Source organism: Acipenser ruthenus, chromosome 1 (genome assembly GCF_902713425.1).
Source record: "Acipenser ruthenus chromosome 1, fAciRut3.2 maternal haplotype, whole genome shotgun sequence".
NCBI classification, from domain to species: domain Eukaryota; kingdom Metazoa; phylum Chordata; class Actinopteri; order Acipenseriformes; family Acipenseridae; genus Acipenser; species Acipenser ruthenus.
In genome coordinates this window covers 25,497,729-25,518,069 of record NC_081189.1, presented here as the reverse complement: position 1 = coordinate 25,518,069, position 20,341 = coordinate 25,497,729, and the positions used below count along the sequence as shown (strand labels likewise).

Sequence of the window (20,341 nt, the reverse complement as noted above, 5' to 3'; positions counted from 1 at the left end):
CAGTGCTGGTGCGCACATTTAATAAACAAATAACAGACTTAGACAAAAACAAAGCACTTTCCAAAATAAAACGGCACGGTGGCCAAGAGACAGACGCTACAAACAGCACACAAAACAAATACTGTGCTGGCACAGCGATCAGCTAGGTAGCAGTTGTTTTTATATTTCAGTTTTCCTCTACTCTCTCCCGTTCTTTTGCTCTGAACACACTAACCTCATTCAGCCAAAGCTGTTTGTTTTTATATTGTGGCCGAGGGATTAACTGGCTATCAATTACCTAGTTTATCCCTTGACCACATTCAGCACAGGGTTTCTCATACACGTGGTCAACAGCCAGTTTGTCAATAATCACTCGCTGTTGACCACGCATTCTCACGATTTAATAGGGATGGGGCATTTTAACCCCATTCAGGCTGTAAACAACAATAACAATTACAGCTGCAACTGATGTAAAAAAATGATGTAACTAACCTATTCTTGATTACAGATCATGTACTTACCTAACCAATGATCACAGTAAGGGTATTTCCTTTTTTAATGAGTGGATGAAATGTAAGTATATTAAAAGGTTAAGTTTTTAAAAAGTATTGAGTCCAGTAAAAAAAAAAAAAAGCAGTATTTAAAAAAAACAAAAACAACATGCTCCAGCTTTGGATGGTAATTGATTTTAAGAAAAGCACAACATGTGCTTATTGCCCATGCACTAAATGTTTCCCTAAATGGTATACAACAGTTCAGTAGATGACGTAAAGGACAAGTGTTACTGTAGATTCTGCTACATTGGTTCTAGAATTAAAATGACGACAAGCTCCTGAAAATAACAAGCTGGCAAGCTACTTGGCATCCACACATGCTGTGGTTTATCTCGCTGGTGTAGAGTGCTGAATTGGTAGTTAAATATAAAAGAAAAAGACATCCCCAAAGAAAACTTTAGCATACAGTGGAAGGGTGGTGGGCAGTTCACTGACACACATGGGAGACAGAAGGTTTATTTGCAACACCGCACTGGTGCCCAGTTTTATTATTTTATTTTTTGGGGGGGCTTCATTTTCTCTTTAGCCCGCAGAGGGCGCTGTTGTCTGTGGCCTGAATACCGACAACAGTAGTCAGCTCCACAGTAATACCAATACAGGTACAGTCCAATGTTTCGCACTCACAGGTGCTCAAAAGAATAATGAAAACAAAAGGCAAAAGAAAAAGGGAAAATAAAACACAATAATAAAACTACAAAATAATGGTAGTGTTACCCCGACCAGTCCTATCCGCACGGCCCGAGTCTCCGTTCTACGCTCACCCGTTCCCTCAACCTGCTTATACTGCCCAAGTTTTTCCCCACTACTAAAAATTCCTTTTCTTTTTCTTTTAATTTGTTGTTGTGCTCGTTCTTCTCCAGCCGTGCTCGGTCCGGCAGCAGTGCTCCCGCCAGCTGGCTCGTTTTGTCTTAGAGGGGCAGGCTGAGGGAACAACAGAGCGTTATCTTATAGGGTCAGCAATCCCCCAAGGCTCGCCTCTCAGCCACTCAGAGAGAGAGAAAGCCAACGCACCCTCTTCCCGACCTCTCCGTGTCACTGCCATGACTGACATGTGGATCTACGAGGCTGCTGCCCCCTTCCTGCAGTACCACGCATGCGCCAGACAGTCAGCACAGATCTCCCCTGTTACACATACATACAGGCTGCACTATTTTTAGAAGTATGTTTTCTCAATATGAATTCTTTCTTGTAAACCTGCATTTTGGATAATTGGTAAGGCTCCAGTAGATTCCATAAACAGCTGTTTGAAAGTGACAGATGAAACAGAACAGTGTTGATTTATGCCACTGAACATATTATATCATATTATATTCTACTGCTTTAAATTGTGTCAATCAGAAGAACCCTAGACACTGTCAGTCAATAATTTAGTGGGTAGGAAGTGAATTTTTTGTTGACAAGTACCCCCTCCTTTCACTGAAAGTATTTTGCATTGTGTGCAACAGTGTAAGGATGCATGCATTACATACTATCAGTAGGTATTATGACTGCTTTGATGGTTTTCTCCTGACAATTCTAATGTAACTTCTCTGGGTTTTCTTTAGCATGCAATGCCGGTAACTGTAGCACTCCACAATAGCAGCATCACAACTTTATAACACCAAATGTTTCTCATCCCATATTCAGTCAGGATCGACAAACTTGTATTTTATGTACAGTATTGGAAGATGTACAAATTATGATTCCCAGGATATATGCAGGTAACTGCATTCTAAATAATTAGTAATAACAATAATAAAACCACATTTTCATTTATGCCTTGATTCATATACACTGCTGTGCAAAAGTCTTAGACATGTTGCATTTCTCTACTCTGATCCATTATGAGCACCAACAATTTACTCAAAGCCTCCACTAGTGTTTTCTACTCTTATAACTACGTTGACTTGCATAAAGAAGGAAAAACATTGAGTGAAATGCTTGCATCACTTGATTTTCAAGGTGTGGTATCTGTAAGCATAATCAACAAGTACAGAGAAACATCATCTGTAATTGACAAACCCAGGACTGGAAGACCTAAAAAGCTGTCTAACAATGATGAGCTGAACTTGAAGAGAATATCCTTCAGGAATAGAAAGAAGACAAGCATTTAATTGACAACAGAACTGGCAGAAGTCACAGGTGTCGTTGTCCATCCATCAAACATCCAAAGCATCTTTGACAATTGTTCCATAGTCCAATGTCTGTGTTCTTGTGCATAGTTTAGCCTTTTTAGTCTTGTTCCTCTTTCTTAACAGAGGTATTCTTACTGCAACACATCCTTTAAGTCCTGATTTCAAGAGTGACCTTCATACTTTTAATTTGATGGAAGCGTGTTTTAAACAGTCGCAATTGTTGCTGGCATTCCCCAGTCCACTTTTACTCGTATGTTGCCATTTGTGCTCAATGTATTTTTGAGATGAACACCCAAGTACCTAATTTTCATTAAAGTAACATTGTACTTACAAGTTTAGAAAACAAATTTCTGTGACATTTCTGGTTTTCCCAGCGTGCTGGGAGCAATAGACTGCACACTTGTGCCACTAACCCCTCCAGCTCATTCTGAGCATCTGTATAGAACCATGATCTACTGTGTGTTAATTGTCTAGGCTACTAAGTAGACCAAGTTAATAATAATAATAATTAAAATACAATAAAAAAAAACCTAAAATCATTTAGTTTCAATTTAAAATAATCTTTTATTCTCATTTATAATGCAGCAGCATGATGTATTTTGTGTTACCAGTAGGCTTAAGTACAAAAAAAGTGTGCTAGGTATTAATTTGATTTTTACTACTGTACTGTATACTGTATAGGCCTACTGTACAGATATATATATTTGAAAAAATGATGCACAATTCTCACTAGCGATCTCATTAAGATGACGCAAATAATACATATTGCGGCTCTCTTCATTAACATATTTTTTCTTAGTACATACGACAAAATGTGCACTTTGTGAATTTTCGTAACGAAAATGCAAACTGCTGTATGTTTGCACTGTGACTGGCCCATCTTAGTACATCTACCCCTTTATGTTTTGGTAAACAGCTGAAACAAAAGAACATTTGGAAGACAAAAAACACAGCCTATAATAGTTATTTGAAGATTAAATTCAAAATAGTCTTCAAGACACCATATCTGGGTGAAGTAGCCATCAAAGGGAACTGCTGCTTTTGGCTTTTTGGAGTTGCTACAAATCAAAAATCACAAAATACTTCTTATGTCTAAGAAAGGTATAAGAACCAGACCTGAACTCTTGCTGTATTCGTGACATATAAAAATCATCTAGAGTCAAACCCAACATGCAAAAAGAGATTTGTATCAAGACATAAATAAGTCAGTTCTTTCTCACTGCATGGCTATAATTTGAAGTGACAGTTTAAGAGCCCTCTGTTCATGGGTTCTATGGGGATTTACTGTCATGCAATTGTTGGAAATGGATGTCATGAAAAATGTTTTCAATTTTCTGTTGGTCTACAGTCTATATATTTTTACCTGTCTCTTGCATCGGGACTAACATGCTGACACTGAGAGTCTAGGGGAGTTATACCAGAGCTGTTGTCCCACATTATACAATCCTAACTGACAGTCTGGTGATGCGTGTGTAAGCCAGTTGATTTAATAATAATGAACGGCTGTTGAATAAATAATTTTGTCTTGGATGCCAACACACGAAAGCCCTTTCATTTTTAAACCATCTATTTCAGTGACTTACTGCTAGCATGTAGAATTTTTTTCAACGACTAAATTGAATTATTTCTATTAAGGCCATTAAACTGTATTATTTTGAGTGCTGTGGCGTGCGTGCAGTGTGCTTACATAAAAAGATGCTGCTGAGCTATTAAAAAAATACTCTACAGGCAGAAAACCCATGCACGTTTTAATGAATGTACACACAAACAAATGCAAATACAGTATAAGTTTATAAAATGTAGACACCAAATCCTGTTCTCTGGAGGCATCCCAGCAGAATCTTTAGTCTCATCACCTGAGAAAGGATATCTGAACTGATAAGGATATCCTGCCTGAAATAAGATTTGATATATTTGGAGGTCTATTGGAACACTAATGATCAAGCAAGAGAGAATCCAAGAACAGAAAGAGAAAACTCAAGGCACAGCCAATATTTCAAATGAACTTGACAAGTTGGAAATTAACTTACATTATCCAAATGTCAAACAGCAGACATCTTTAGAAGGTTAGTTTAAATCAATCCTATTCATTCCTGAGTTGGGTACTTATGAGAAGAGTTGCTGCCAACCCTGCATGGCACCATGAAGGACTGAAAACAAAAGCAGGTGTGCAGAAGATTGCTGTTAAGACTCTCTGAACATTTGCCACAGACAGTTGTCCATAACAGCTGTGGGTCCTTTTTTAATAGTTGGTTTCATTTGTTGAGGAACTTTACATATAATTATGAAAGTTTACAATTTTTTTTGTGGGTTTATTCTTACTCTGTTGTAGCAAAATGTAGAACATGGGTTAACTTTCAAAGAAAATCTTTGATAGGTAGATGTGAGCTTGGTTACCATTGCTATGGTTTAATTTTACAAACTGGTATATAGTATTCGCTCAACAGACCACTCAATTGAAACAAACAAAAAAAAAAAATCACATTTTATACCAAGTATCTAATGGACCCCGACATGATCTGCTTTGTGGCCACACTAGCATGCCTGGATAATGATTAAAGCAGCACCTTATCATCTAAAAGCTGGATCTTTTGATTAAGAATGCAGATGTCAAAATGCTGCTAAATAAAGAGCAAACAATAGCAGAGCTGACACATTTTTTTTTAACAACATTTTGTTTGTTTTTTTACAACAGAAACATTCATGTATAAGTTATGTGGCAGTCTCCATGGAAGCTCTTCAAAGGTCTTTAATACTGCCCCACACTCTGCTTACATAATAAAATGATTGTGAGACAATGCATTAATATTTTATTCAGTGCTATTTCTTTAATAATTCATCTAGCAGCCAAGTGTTGAAAGGAAATTCATTCTCAGAGCGGAATATGAAATTCAAGAACAGGGTCATGAGTAGAAGTGAGCTAATTAATTACACATATTGTCTAAGCTATTTAACTTTAATTAACTATGACTATAATTCTTTCTTTCACATCTGGGTTGGCATTCCTGTATACTTCACAAGAGGAAAAGAAGAGAACAAAAGCAAAAACAAAACAAAAGCCAAAAAAATATTAGTATTTGTGGAATCATATTTTCAAAATATGTTTATTCTTGGAATTAATTTATAATTTGAATGAAAACACACACACACACACACACACACACACACACACACACACACACACAGACACACACACACACGATTACAGGTTCTCAGATGCTAATAATGATAAACGCTTATTTTTAAAATAACCCTGGCATGTTATTGGGAAAACAGAAATAAGGTGAAAAGGGCTTTTACTACAGTGCTTCTATGAAAATGAAAGGCTTTTTTTGTGTGAATCAAATTAAAATCCATGGATGTTATGCACCTAAAACACCTTTGTACAGATCAGTCTTTGACATAAAAAAAGCATTGGTAGGCTTCAAATGAGCCCAGCTTGATGCCCAATCTTCAAAGAAAGGAACGATTTCTCCAAGGATATATAAAAAAGCTATACGCTTTCTGCCAGCTGGCAAACGAGTTTAAACCAGTGTGTCACAAAAGAAAACCCCAACATATATACATATATATATATACATACATACATACATATATATATATATATATATATATATATATATATATATATATATAATATAGAGGCAATCTGTGGTATGGTCTGAAAGACCACTTACATTGCACAAAGTGGTCCATTTCTATAGTGATCAGCCCAATTGTGCTCTACTAGAAATGATATTTTTCTGGCTTTTAAAAAAGGTGCTGTTTCTTCCACATGCCTCAGTCAGACTGGAGCCCTTGAGAGCTGTTCATTGCTAGAAGGTGTAAATGGGACAGACACTGCAGTCTGAATACAAATGATGCACAGCCACATAATTGTGGAGCAATTAATGCTATTGTAAATCATGCTATGTCACTGATAACAAAAATGGAAGGTTTAAAAACATAAGACAACAAGGGAATAGCACAGTCTGCACAACATCCTTAATATATTACAGTAAATGCGTTATACTTTACATAAGGACATTTTACAGTTTCGATGTCAAAGTTAGAGTCACAGTTTTTTTTGGTTTTTTTTGTGAATAGAAACAAAGCATCCTGTAGGCATGATGTTAGGGGAATCCCAACTCAGATGGAATAGTTTTTAAACAAAATGGATATGTGAAAAATATCTGCATCAATGATAGCTGGTGATTAAAGCAATGTGGCAGTGAAAATGATAATTGTATTGTAAACTAAACTAACCCTAGAAAACAGCTGAGTGTAAAGACAGTGGGCTGAATTATACTAACATTTGCAGTGTTGCAAAAGGGAGGTTTATATTTACATCTTGTCTTTCTGCTCCCTTCACAGGAGTCTGACTAGGGTTAACAGGCAAAAAACATCCCACCCACAGTTAGTATATATTCATAGCATTTTGAGGAAAGGCTGTATGATAAAAGCCCAAATCTGTATTTATGGAACAAATGCATTTTTCTTGGCAGTGTTCAACAGCGAGGCTGTTTTCTAGATCAAGGTGACTCAACTTCTCTAATCAGGGCAGAATCGGGGAGAATCAGAGAATACAGCTATATGAAGTATGTAACCAATATTGTGGAATAACAGTGTAATCTTGTATGCTGAATACATAGGGGGTTTGTACAAAGAAAAAAGCTATTATCAGACATAGAAGATCCTATATGCAACACTATTATCTCGTTTGTATGTATGGGGTGTTTTAAATGTATGGTTGATAAACATATGCAGATGAATTGTATACTTGTATTTTGCCAATTTTTGTATTTGATCTGTTCCTCATGTTCTAACAACGCACAACGAGTTGTGATTGATCCTAAAACTTTTACAACATCAAACAGCATTTCAATTTTTTTTTTTTTTTTAACTTTTCCTAAACATGCTGTTATATGCACTTTATCATCTCACCCTGACATAATACATATATAGTCGCAGACAAAAGTATTGTCCCTAAACTTGATATAAGATAATTCAATACTTTTTTCAAAGATTTAGAAGCATCAGGCAAGAAGAGTTAGATGCACCTATACCTCGCTGCAAACCACTTTTAAAGAAAATTAATAAAACAAAACAATCTAAAATTGACCAAGAAATCCGAACAGGAATCTGAAACATTCTTCAACAAATATCTCTGGTGCAATGAGACTAAAATATAACATTTCCCCAAAAATGGATCACACTATGTCTGGAGAAAAAAAGGGAAAGCTTTCAGCAGAAAACCTTGTACCTACAATTAAACATGGAGGTGGTTCAATCATGACATGGGGGGTGTTCTAGCAGTTCAGGGACTGGAAACATTCATGTCATTGAAGATTGAATGAACGCAGCCACGTATCAAAACATTCTACAAAGTACATTGATGCCACCTGCTTGTAGGTTGATTGGCGGTCAGTTTATCTTCAAATATGACAATGACTCAAAGTATTCGGCTAAGTCAATTCTGCAATTCGTTAAGAAAATGAAGATAAATGTTTTGGAAGGAACTTCAAACTCACAAATGTCAGAACTGACACATTGTTCCATTTTAACAAGGGAACCAGGGAGAGAGGCAGATAGATAAGTTCCTGCTTTTTGTAATTGTAACTACTACATTTGGTGACATTGTAAGGTGGTGTTTGAATTGGCTGAGTTTGTGTGTGATTAGTACCAGGTGAGTGGCTAAATTGATTAGCAGTTGATTTTGCTATTTGATTGGTTTCCAAACAGTTTAGTTGGTTCTTTTGCCAAGCAGGGGTAACAACATTTATTCAAGCAGCTTATTTTAGCGCCAGCACGAAGCGCCAGCCAACAGAAGAGCCTCAACAAAAGAGCCGGGAGTCTAGCTGTGGGAGTCGACAGGTAACCAGGTAACCAGGTAACCAGCATTTGAAGCAAGATAGGGGTAACAACATTTATTCAAGCAGCTTATTTTAGCGCCAGCACGAAGCGCCAGCCAACAGAAGAGCCTCAACAAAAGAGCCGGGAGTCTAGCTGTGGGAGTCGACAGGTAACCAGGTAACCAGGTAACCAGCATTTGAAGCAAGATAGGGGTAACAACATTTATTCAAGCAGCTTATTTTAGCGCCAGCACGAAGCGCCAGCCAACAGAAGAGCCTCAACAAAAGAGCCGGGAGTCTAGCTGTGGGAGTCCAGCGAGGGGAGGCCTGCGCTGAGACGCTGTTCGAGTAGATCCGAACCTACCAGCGCTCTGGAAGAAGCCATCTACTAGTCAGTTCTGTATCCTCCACCCCACTGCTCCTACTGTGCCTTTTGTCTTGCTTGTCCTGCTATGACTGTCTCTCACATCCCTGTTCTGTCCTCCCGTCCTCGTCCTCTGCCCTCCCTCCGCTACTGCTCCTCCAACCCCTCTAACCTCATTTCTCTGCCTCTCCCCCCCTCCCGCACACTCTCTGGTGCACTCTGGAACTGTCACTCTTCTGCTAACAAAGCTGATTTCATCTCTGCCTTTGCCTCCCACCTCTCGCTCGATTTCCTTGCTCTCACTGAAACCTGGCTGTCCCCTGATAACACTGTTACTCCTGCTGCCCTGTCCTCTCTCTACGTCCTGTCCCATACCCCGCGTCTCACCGGACGGGGAGGTGGGACGGGTCTTCTCCTCTCTCCCTCCTTACTCTTTTCTGTCCCCTCTGATCTCACCTCCCTCTCTGTCACTACCTTTGAATTTCATGCAGTCCAACTAACCTCTCCCTGTCAACTCCTGCTCATTGTTTTGTACCGCCCCCCTGGGCCTCTCACTCACTTTCTGGATGAACTCGACTATCTACTCTCCTCCCTCCCCTCTCTGTCTACCCCAACTGTCCTGTTGGGTGACTTCAACATCCATCTCTCCAACCCCAGCCACTCTGCTGGATTCCTCCCTCTCCTTCACTCCTTCGACTTCTGTCTCTCTCCGTCCCCTCCTACCCACAAAGCTGGCCGTCAACTGGACCTCACCTTCTCCAGGGCCTGCTGCCCCTCCAACCTCTCTGTCACCCCCCTGGACCTCTCTGATCACTATTTCATCTCTTTTTCTCTGTCTCTCCCCCCTCTCCCTGCTCCTCCTACCCCCACTGTCACCTCTCGCCGTAACCTCCGCTCTCTCTCCCCCTCTGTCCTTGCCTCCACTGCTCTCTCTCACCTCCCTCCTATCGACTCCTTTTCACAACTCTCCGTAGACTCTGCTACCTCCACCCTCTTCTCCTCACTCACCTCCTCCCTCGACTCCCTCTGTCCCCTCACCTCCCGACCCGCTCGCCCCTCCCCTCCCCATCCCTGGCTCTCCTCTGTGCTCCGCTCGGCAAGAATCACACTGCGATCTGCTGAAAAGAAATGGAAGAGAACCAAACTCCCTGCTGCCCTAGACCTTTACCGCACTCTTCTCTCCTCCTTCTCCTCTACTCTCTCCTCTGCTAAATGTGCTTATTTCCAATCTGTAATCCAAGCCTCCACTAACAACCCACGTAAACTATTCTCTACCTTCTCCTCCCTCCTAAACCCTCCCCCCCCTCCTCCTCCCTCCTCTATCTCCCCTGACGACTTTGCCTCCTTCTTCTCTTCTAAAATCTCAGATATCCGCAAACTCTTTAACACCTCTCCCTCCCCCGCACCCCCTCCTGCTCCAACCCCTACACCCACTACATCCCCTACTAACTCGCCCTCCCTCTCCACCTTCTTGCCCCTCTCAGACTCTGACCTCTCCTCCCTGCTCCAGGGTCACAAACCCACCACGTGTGCCTTGGACCCCCTCCCCACTCACCTCTTTCAAGCTGCTGCTCCTGCTCTACTCCCCTTCATCTCCTCCCTCCTCAACACCTCTCTACTTTCTGGCATCTTCCCCTCTGCCTTCAAAAAAGCCTCTATCACTCCCCTCCTCAAAAAACCTACCCTCGACCCCACCTCCCTCCAGAGCTACCGTCCTGTCTCCCTCCTACCCTTCCTCTCCAAAACCCTCGAGCGGACTGTACACCGCCAGCTCTCTGCTTTCCTGTCCAACCACTCTCTGCTTGACCCTCTCCAATCTGGCTTCCGCTCTGCTCACTCCACTGAAACCGCCCTTCTCTCTGTCACCAACTCACTTAAGTGTGCCCGAGCTGCCTCTCTCTCCTCTGTCCTAATTCTCCTCGACCTCTCTGCTGCCTTTGACACTGTTGATCACTATATTCTACTATCATCTCTTGCTGACCTGGGGATCTCTGGCACTGCTCTGGCCTGGTTCTCCTCCTACCTCTCCAACCGCACTTACCAGGTAACCTGGCGTGGAGCAACCTCCACACCTCACCCTCTCTTGACTGGAGTCCCCCAAGGGTCAGTCTTGGGTCCTCTCCTGTTCTCTCTCTACACCCGCTCCCTGGGCCCCCTCATCGCATCCTATGGTTTCTCATACCATTTCTATGCTGATGATGCTCAGATTTTCCTCTCCTTCCCCACCTCTGACTCCACCATCTCCTCCCGTATCTCTACCTGTCTGTCTGCTATTTCCTCCTGGATGCACTCGCATCACCTCAAACTCAACCTCTCTAAATCTGACCTCCTTTTCTTTCCCTCCTCCTCCCCCTCCTCTGATCTCTCTATCTCTGTTCCTCTGGAATCTACCACACTCTCTCCCTCTTCCTCAGCTAAAAACCTTGGAGTCACCCTGGACCCCTGCCTCTCTTATTCCCAGCACATCTCCACTCTGGCACGCACTTGCAGATTCTTCCTGAGCAACATCCGAAGAATCCGACCCTTCCTCACCAACTATGCTACCCAGCTCCTGGTCCAGGCCCTGGTACTCTCCCGCCTAGACTACTGCAACTCCCTCCTGGCTGGCCTCCCTGCGTCCGCCACCCGTCCGCTCCAGCTCATCCAGAACTCTGCTGCTCGCCTGGTGTTCTCTCTGCCTCGCTTCGCCCACGCTACTCCACTACTCCGCTCGCTCCACTGGCTCCCGATCACCGCTCGCATCCAGTTCAAGACTCTTGTACTAGCCTACAGATGCCTTGATCAGACTGCACCCAGCTACCTCCAGACCCTCATCTCTCCCTACACCCCCACTCGACCTCTCCGCTCCGCCTGCACTAGAAGACTGGCTCTACCTCCGCTACGCTCCCCTGCCTCCCGAGCCCGCTCCTTCTCCACCCTTGCTCCGCAGTGGTGGAACGACCTTCCTACAGATGTCAGGACTGCCCAGTCCCTGACCACATTCCGGCGCCTCCTTAAGACTCACCTCTTCAAACAGCACCTGTAGAACTCCTCTGTTGTATCCTGGGACACTATCACCCTTCATTTAAATATGCTTTATTTTGCTCTTATCTGCCCCCTATTTTACTGCATTTAATCCTGTACCTCAGAATATTGTAATCTCCCAAGTGTTTAATCTGTAGTATTTTGTACTTAATCATATCCTGATGTAACTATCACTACTTAATCATATCCTGATGTAACTTTCACTATTATCTGCTGTATTATTGAATTGTGGTTTGTCACACTTGAGAATGATTGTATTTCTTGTTCTTATTGTATGACTTATATTGTAACACTTGAATGTATTTGTATTTGCTTGCGATTGTAAGTCGCCCTGGATAAGGGCGTCTGCTAAGAAATAAATAATAATAATAATAATAATAATAATGAGCTTTTGTTGTAATCAAAAGTATCAAAGTGAAATATGCAAATGCATATAATTGCATAAGAATGCAGGCTCCCATATCCTGTTGTTCATCGTTTACAATGTTGTCCAGAGATATTCAGATGTTCCAGCTGTTCTGTGTCAATCTGGTTTAATGCACTCTTTATGACCCCATCCCAATTATATGCCTGGATGAAGGATACCCTTGGTAACTAAAAGCACTCAGCTATATCTCTCCCACCAATCCCTGTCTCTGTCTGAGCTCTCCAGGGAGTCTGTGCACCTTAGTTACACGGCTCAATCTTAGTACCATTCATTTTTACTGATACCCAGGCAAACTGATTAGAACTCACACTACCTTAACCCTTAACACAAAACCCATGGGGTTGGCAATAGCATTCTGCCAAAAACCATGCACACGAACACAATTAAGCCCATGAGAACCAGTTTGTGCTTCATTATGACAACATTTCCCAGTTCTTAAGGTAAGCTGTAATACATTATTTGTCAGATCAAAGCTCTTTTACAATTTAATAACCACCCCTCCCTATTCATTGCTCTTGTTTTCAACATGAAATTATAGGATTTTGTTTCCTGGCTCACTCCTAACACATTTGACTTTTTTTTTTTTTCAAATTTCACACTAAAACGATGATATTGCATTTGCATTTCTGTTCGATTTATATGTAAATGTGTCTGCATAATACCACCCAGTAATACCATTTTGCTATGGGTAATGTTATACATATTAGAAGGTTAATTGTATATGTGCCATCTGCTTTTGCTACGACAATGGTACCAGTGGATTAACCAAGAAGCTAAAATCCTCAGTGCCCTAGAACTGCATTTTGTGACGCTCCATAGCACCAAATGTACCTGCTGTGTAAACTGGCAGATCCTTCTCTCTGAACTAATTGTGCCCACTGTGCCAGCCCTATCCGCTGCTTTTGCAATATCACATTTGCCAATTGTGACAGCTGGATCAAGTGGACCTGATGTGTGTATTCAGCCACCTGTGCCTTGCGCCTATCTGCTTCAGCAAAACATTCATGGATAAACTGCTTTTTCATGGAGTTCCTGCCTCTGGAGTTCCAGACAAAAGCCATAAAAATCACACCGCTCTTTGTATCTGAAAAAGAGAGGCACAGCTTATACGTACTTCAAAGTTTCCTCCTGAGTCCCCAGCCACCTTACAATCTGTTTGATCTGTCAGAAATCACCGGCCTTTAATAACCCATGCAGGAAAGGGATTTCAAAATGAACACGATCCCACTTTCTAAACATAATTTACAATAAATAATGAGAAATCCCTCAAATTTCTGTTGAATTACTCAAAATAAACAGCCATCACCCACCCATGAAAAAGAGTTTAGGATATGAATCTGAAAATGTATAATTCTGAAATGAGGACAATCTGGGGGAAAAAAAAACTGCAGCTTGGACTCTTACCTATTTACAGTGAATTCCTCCTGCGATCACTCATATTGTAATAATAATGATTACAAACTGCCAAATTATTTCCATATTAGCTGTGTATGAAAATGTTATGCATATTAAATACATCTAAATGTACTCTAAAAAATAGAATTATAATCTATGGTTAAATTCTCATACCCTTTAATTATTATTATTATTATTATTATTATTATTATTATTATTATTATTATTATTATTTTTGTGTGTGTGTTGTAAAAGCATTTTAACAAGAAACACATACCATCTGGTGGCTAAATGTAGCAATTGCAATTCTTGTTGACAAGTACTGGACAACTGGTGAGATTTTTGTATCATGCAACTGATTGAGTGGCTGGTAAATTTTCAAAGCTGAACAATCCATAATGATACACAGTATGTCTGTCCCAATCACAGGGACACGCTCATGTTTCTATTTTCAGACTGTGGCTGGTAATCTCCAGTGACAAGCATTGGTGTTGTCTAGAAACAGCAAGTTATTAGATGCGGCAGACCTTGGAAATGTTTATCATACACTATTGTGTTCTTTCCCAATCTCCTTACAACCCAAAAGAGAGCAAGGTCCATCCATGTCTACAGAATGCAGTTTTGATATTGTCCTCGTTCTATCCTTTTGGAGCTGATCTTCATCGATTGCAAACAGAAGAAGTATAATCCTACAGCCACGTAACTCTGTATGTGTCAAGGTAGAAATTTCAATGCAACAAGATTTACCAGTTTTCCGATAGAGATCCTAATTGGAGTCTCGACCAGTAAAGATTCCATTTGGGATCTCTATTGTGTTTGTGATACTGTTTTTTAAGTTCCAATGGAATACAGTTCCAAACTCGTGCGCTGATTATTAACAATGATCAATGACCAGGCATAGAAAACCCTATATTTAACACTATAATGTAGTTTGTATGTATGGAGTCTTTTAATTAACTGCACCTATTGTTCTAAGCATTTGAAGATTAATTTATAAGACTGCCTTGTCTCTCATGCTTTGACAAAGAGCAGGGCTGCCACTGATCCCAAAACGTTTACATCTGACTGCATTTCAGAAATAAAGATTTTTGGTACTTTTATTAAATGTGCTGCTGTCTGCACTTGACCATTTGACCCTTACACAATATGAACTCATTTTAAACCATGTGTACCTTTTTTTACTGTAGTGACTATGCAGATTCCACATACTTGGATCTAGCTTGAAATTTCATTCAGGAGATTTCAGGACATAAGCCATTCCTCATCTGGTCAGCTGTGGTTTGTAATGTTAGATATGTCCCTCTTATTAAACTAGTCTCTTCCACCTGATCCCTAAACATGTCATGATTGCTGTTATTCTCACCTTCTGATTGTAGATCACTTATTTAAATGATATACCTTTGTGCATTTAATCACGCAGGTCTTTAATTAGTTCATAACACATAAAACAGAAGCAGTACACACAGTACAGCATAGGGATTATTGGGCTTCCTAAAACTTAATCACAATCTCTTTCTTTCACAAATTAGCCTTTCGTTACATTATAGTAACTTCCAAAGTGTATATCCACCAGGACCAAGGCTACGAGATTACTTGCGTTTCAAATGTCTGCAATTATACACCATAATGGTAAAGCACACAGCGGGAATACAGATACATTTCAGTAGTTCTAAGACAGAGACCACAATATTCCAGACTAACAAAATGAATAATGAAGAGAACCAAAGACATACAGGTGGTGCCTATTCATACAAGTTCTTATTCAGGGTATGCTAATCAGTTCTATCAAGAGATCTTTATTTACAAAGGATCTTGGAACACTGTTGAAATGGAATCATCTGTGCCCCGTGACAATCTAAACCAGCATTCAAATTTGTACATATTATTTTGTACAAAGGTACAACATTTAAAAGCATGTTAAAGCATCTTAACTGAGAAAAAACAATATCTTTGGATCTAAAAGCTCTTAAATACTAGAGTCAGACATGTTTGCATCTATTTGCATCCCTTTACAGCTCATCTAAGATCAGTAAACTTACATTTTCAATTTAGGCTGGAGAAAAATTGACTTAACTTCAGGGATACAATGTCTTTATTAATAAAATGAAATACTGTATTGAATAGTATTGCAAATATATCCAATTGTATTTGTGTATGTAAATCCCATGTTTGATTCTCATGTTACACAATTACACATATTCTAAATACATGTGTGTAAGAAATCTTTAGTTTATTCTCCAAGAAGAGTCTATAAAAATCGATGAAAATCTTCTCTAGTCTACAGCTATGGCCAACAGTTTTGCATCACCTAGAATTTTAAGAGATTATAAGAGGATTGAGACAATAAAAAAAATAAACTACATGAACATAATTTAGATATTTTATTTAACATCATGTAATCAAAAAAACTACACAATGATATTGTAAAAGTCTACTGGAAGATAAATAGTAGTAGAGTTAGATTGCAAAATGTCACATTTTTGGAGTATATGGAAAACTACAAAGTGGTATGTAATCCAATATGTTTATAGTATGTGACATTATTCAGCAGGTTTCATTTGACTTTATGAAGAAAATATGTTCATTCTATAGAGTGATGCAAATTTTTTGGCCATAGCTGTAGTCTCTCTGAGGCACACCTCCCTGTGCTACAAGCTGACCTGGTTTGATTGATTTTTTTTTTTTTTGTATTTTAAATTTACTGCAGCATGCTTTCCATTCCCTCTTGGGCCATCTTTATATCCTGTCAGATTGTTACAGTGACTAGTAATGACTATTATATGCACTAATATGATATACACACATGCACATTAACTAGATAGCATTTTGTTTTTTGTTTTTTTTTTGCTTCCCATTTACTTGTTAATAAATAATGACAAACAGCACGCCAAGTGAGATTGCATCTCCAGTATGTTTAACAATGCAGCCTGTATTTCAGAGGTGAAAAAGACACGTCTGTTGGACTGTCTTGCTGCTCAAACTGTAATTTAAGGAAAATGCTAAATGAATGATTTTTATACAAGCAGGAATTCAATGCTAAAGGTCTAATAAAACATATCGTGATTGAAACTGGTTTACAGGAGCCTCTGACGACTGTAATAGAAACAACCTTCTCCTTGAGGAGCCCTGAAACATACCATAGTTTTCTAATCCACTTTTTTTTTTTTTTAAAGAATACTATTTCCTATGTGGGGGAGCTACATTACGTCCATCCATTATATAATTGATATTGAAACAGATAATTGATACTTTAAACAGATCATTTTTTAATTTACTTACATTTTTGGCTAAATCTTAACCTCAGCTTCAGCAAACATTAAAACTGGAGGAACTTACATTAGGAATTAGAGAGACACTCATTGCTCATAGAAACGAAAGATTTTCATTAATGTAATTATGAAAAGACTCAGTCACATATTTAATATGCCTTGTGGTAACAATCTCTCAATAAATCAGATTAGGAAGAGGATGAAATGAGCCCTGACCGAGAGTGTGTGATGCCTTGTTTAAAAAGCTTTTGCTTCAATAATTCATGGACCACTATTAATATAGGAAAGGTCATTTATGACAGTTGCTAAACTATCATCTGCTATGACTGGGTGATGCATTATCTCAAGTATCCCTATTAAAACAGCACATTTTTATGACAAGATAAAATGTGCCATCACTGAAAGCCCCCTCTTAGGCTCACATGATGCCCTGGACCTGTAGTAAAAACAATCCCTTGAAATGGCCTACTAATATATATATATATATATATATATATATATATATATATATATATATATATATATATATATATATATTACTGTTTTATTTGATTTGATTATTTTCCTTTCAGCATTGTGTAATTATTTTCAGATGTACTGACTGCAGCATAAAAGCTATATCACAGCAAAATCCTTCTATCGAACAAAGTCTTTTTTTTTTACTTTGCCATTCTAAAAGGTTTTTGTGTTGAAAACAGTTTGTGGGAAAAAGAGATCTGGAAATCAATGGTCAGTTTACCACTACCGGGGACAACCCGGTACTTGCATTGGAGGCAATTTGTTATCTTCAGAAGTTGAAAAATGGGTTATGGTTAAATTTGTGGAGTATTATTTTTAAAAAGTTGGTATCTGCTTAATTGCATGGTTGATCTTTTAATATAATTAACTCAAATAAATCTACACCTCCTCAAGAGATTGTATAAAAGACACATGCACATCGCAGTACAGACCTTGCATTCCTATAAAGACATAAAGTGAGCCAAAAACTAACAAATGGCAACTCTACAGAAAAGTGCAAATTCACTTTTATCAAAATTGACTGACATGCAGGAACCCAATTTGAAACTACTTCCATATACAGTACATTGAATTAAGACATGTATCACTATGGGACACACAACAATGTCACAATCTTGAACTCTCACTGACCCCTTCAAATTATTAATGTGATGTATGACTAAATAATGAATGCATACCTGCTTTGGAAGGTGGAAGAGCGGGTTCCTAAGGAACATATCCTTGGCCTGGCTCCATGTACCGTCTATAATAATGATGTTGTAAGGTGCAGCTGAGGAGTTGAAGTCCAGTTCTTCAAGGTTCTCTGCATCAGATCCGGGATAAAGAATCAGAGTACCAGGGCTTTTACACACAGAGGCCAGTTCAGGATATCTACCACACAAACAGAAAGAAAGAAAGAAAGAAAGAAAGAAAGAAAGTTGATCAATTGGTTGTTGATTGTGAGGTCACCAATTTGAACTGAGGTTTTGTTAATCATACCGATATTGAGGATTAAACATGGTAGAAACTCATTATGGTACGATTGATGTCATGAATTGGGTTATTTGTGCCCTTGGCAGTCTTTCTGTCTTTGGTATTAAATTAATGGTCTGTCATACAGTGCCTGTAAAATAAAGTAGCCTAATTCTTGCTGGCAGGTAACTACCCTTTAATTACCACGTTATCAATTATAAACAGTGAACAACTGTCTTTTCTTCAGTTCCTTCAAGAACAGACTGGATGCTGTCATGAACAATATTGTATAACCCTCTCTGCGACCACAATATGACCTTTAGCTAGCTGCCTGGAGGAAGGGCGGTCTGTCTAGAAACAGACTCCCAGAGGTTTAATTTCCCCTACTAACCTGGTTAGGGGGGTTTGTTTTTCCTCTCCTGAGTGTTAACAGACCACGCTGGCACCAAAGCGAGCAAGCACAGGTTCTTGAATTTCTTATGTTCTTATGTTCTCTGGTTCAAACAGTGCCTTCTAACAACTAGGTGGTTAATTAGTAATAGCTCTTCATCTGCTATGCTTAACAAGGTGTCCCACAGAGACTGTCTGGCTCATTGTTCTTCAGTTATTCAATTATCAATAGGCCTAAAATCTTTAACACAACTGAGCTTCAATTAAAGACAACAAAGATTTGATCTTTAGCAACGTAAACACTTTTTTTTTTTAAAGTTACATAATCAAATGATCCCTTTTGTATTTTGTAATGCACTTCTTTAAAATACTTTTACTTTTTTTCAGACACACAGATTGTTTTATTTTTAATTAAGGGCCATATTTTAACTGTCTCAACTGTGGCAGTATTTAGATCTGCAGCTGTTTCGATCAATTGAATAAATTTCACTATTTTAAACTGTGCTGTCTCAATCAGACAAAAACCAACACATCTGACATGCCGTGTTTATACAACCTTGCAAATATGAATTCCCAACTATGCTTAGAGAGTGCAATGACAGCAGCTTTGCTAAATTACTGTCTCAAAAGGTATTATTTTTCTACGAACTTGACCTAGTGAATCAATGTAAACAGTTGTGTGCATCGAATATGAAATCCAGCCCCTTAAATCCTTTACCACCCGGAAACAACAACAACAACAAAAAAAACTTATGACCTATAACACTGAAAACTTCTCAAGCAGTTTGCAGAAAATTCCCAAAACATCTGTTTTAAGCTTACAATCTGGAAAAATCTTTCTTTCATTGCCCTAGTCAGTCACTGACTAGATGTGTCGACAAGTAGAAGTTACTCAATCTTTTTGTGCTTTCTTCCATGTTCACCCTGTTGTAAAACTAAGCACAAGATGATCTATACAACAGATGTCGCCTCTTAATGGAATATCTGGATAAATAATTTATAAAAGGAAAAAAAGGCACACAGCTGGGGATTCTACTTCATGAGAATGATTATTTCAAGCATTTTGTTCTAGCCTGATTGTCGTCCGTACCTAAAACTTCCTTATCGTCCAGCCCTTGCTTTCTTATGAATTTCATCCTGGGATGCTTGAGTTTTTTTTTTTTGTTTGTTTGCAACATATTACAGAATGGGTGGATACTGCTCAATTGACATATTATTAAACAGGTTGAAATTTACTTTTAACGACATTTTGTTAATAGCTGATGGAGTGATCTTGTTTGATTTGTTTTTGTGATGCGGTTACAAAGATTCTAAGGGCATATATCAGGGATTATATCCCTCTAGCACAACCATATTTAGAATGCATGGAATCTTTCCACTGAAGTATATTGACTTACATACAGCAATATCAAAAGGGGAGATAAGAATAATGTATGTATCACCATCGTCTTAATAGTTTCATGAGACTTCAGGCCAGAAATCAGCCTCTTTGTGATGTACAACTGACATCATCACTTCTGTAAA

At 39.1% G+C, this 20,341-nt stretch overlaps 1 protein-coding gene across 2 annotated transcripts in view; it reads right to left on the bottom strand.

Moving 5' to 3' along the window:
* The window catches only part of LOC117426501 (tRNA-uridine aminocarboxypropyltransferase 2-like), a 53,764-nt gene that overhangs the window by 7,741 nt on the left and 25,682 nt on the right, over positions 1 to 20,341 (bottom strand). For both annotated transcript variants that reach the window (XM_059022597.1, XM_059022591.1), the window contains exon 4: positions 18,154 to 18,346. In XM_059022597.1, the coding sequence (XP_058878580.1) occupies positions 18,154 to 18,346 (193 nt within the window). The remainder of the gene's footprint in view (positions 1 to 18,153; positions 18,347 to 20,341) is intronic.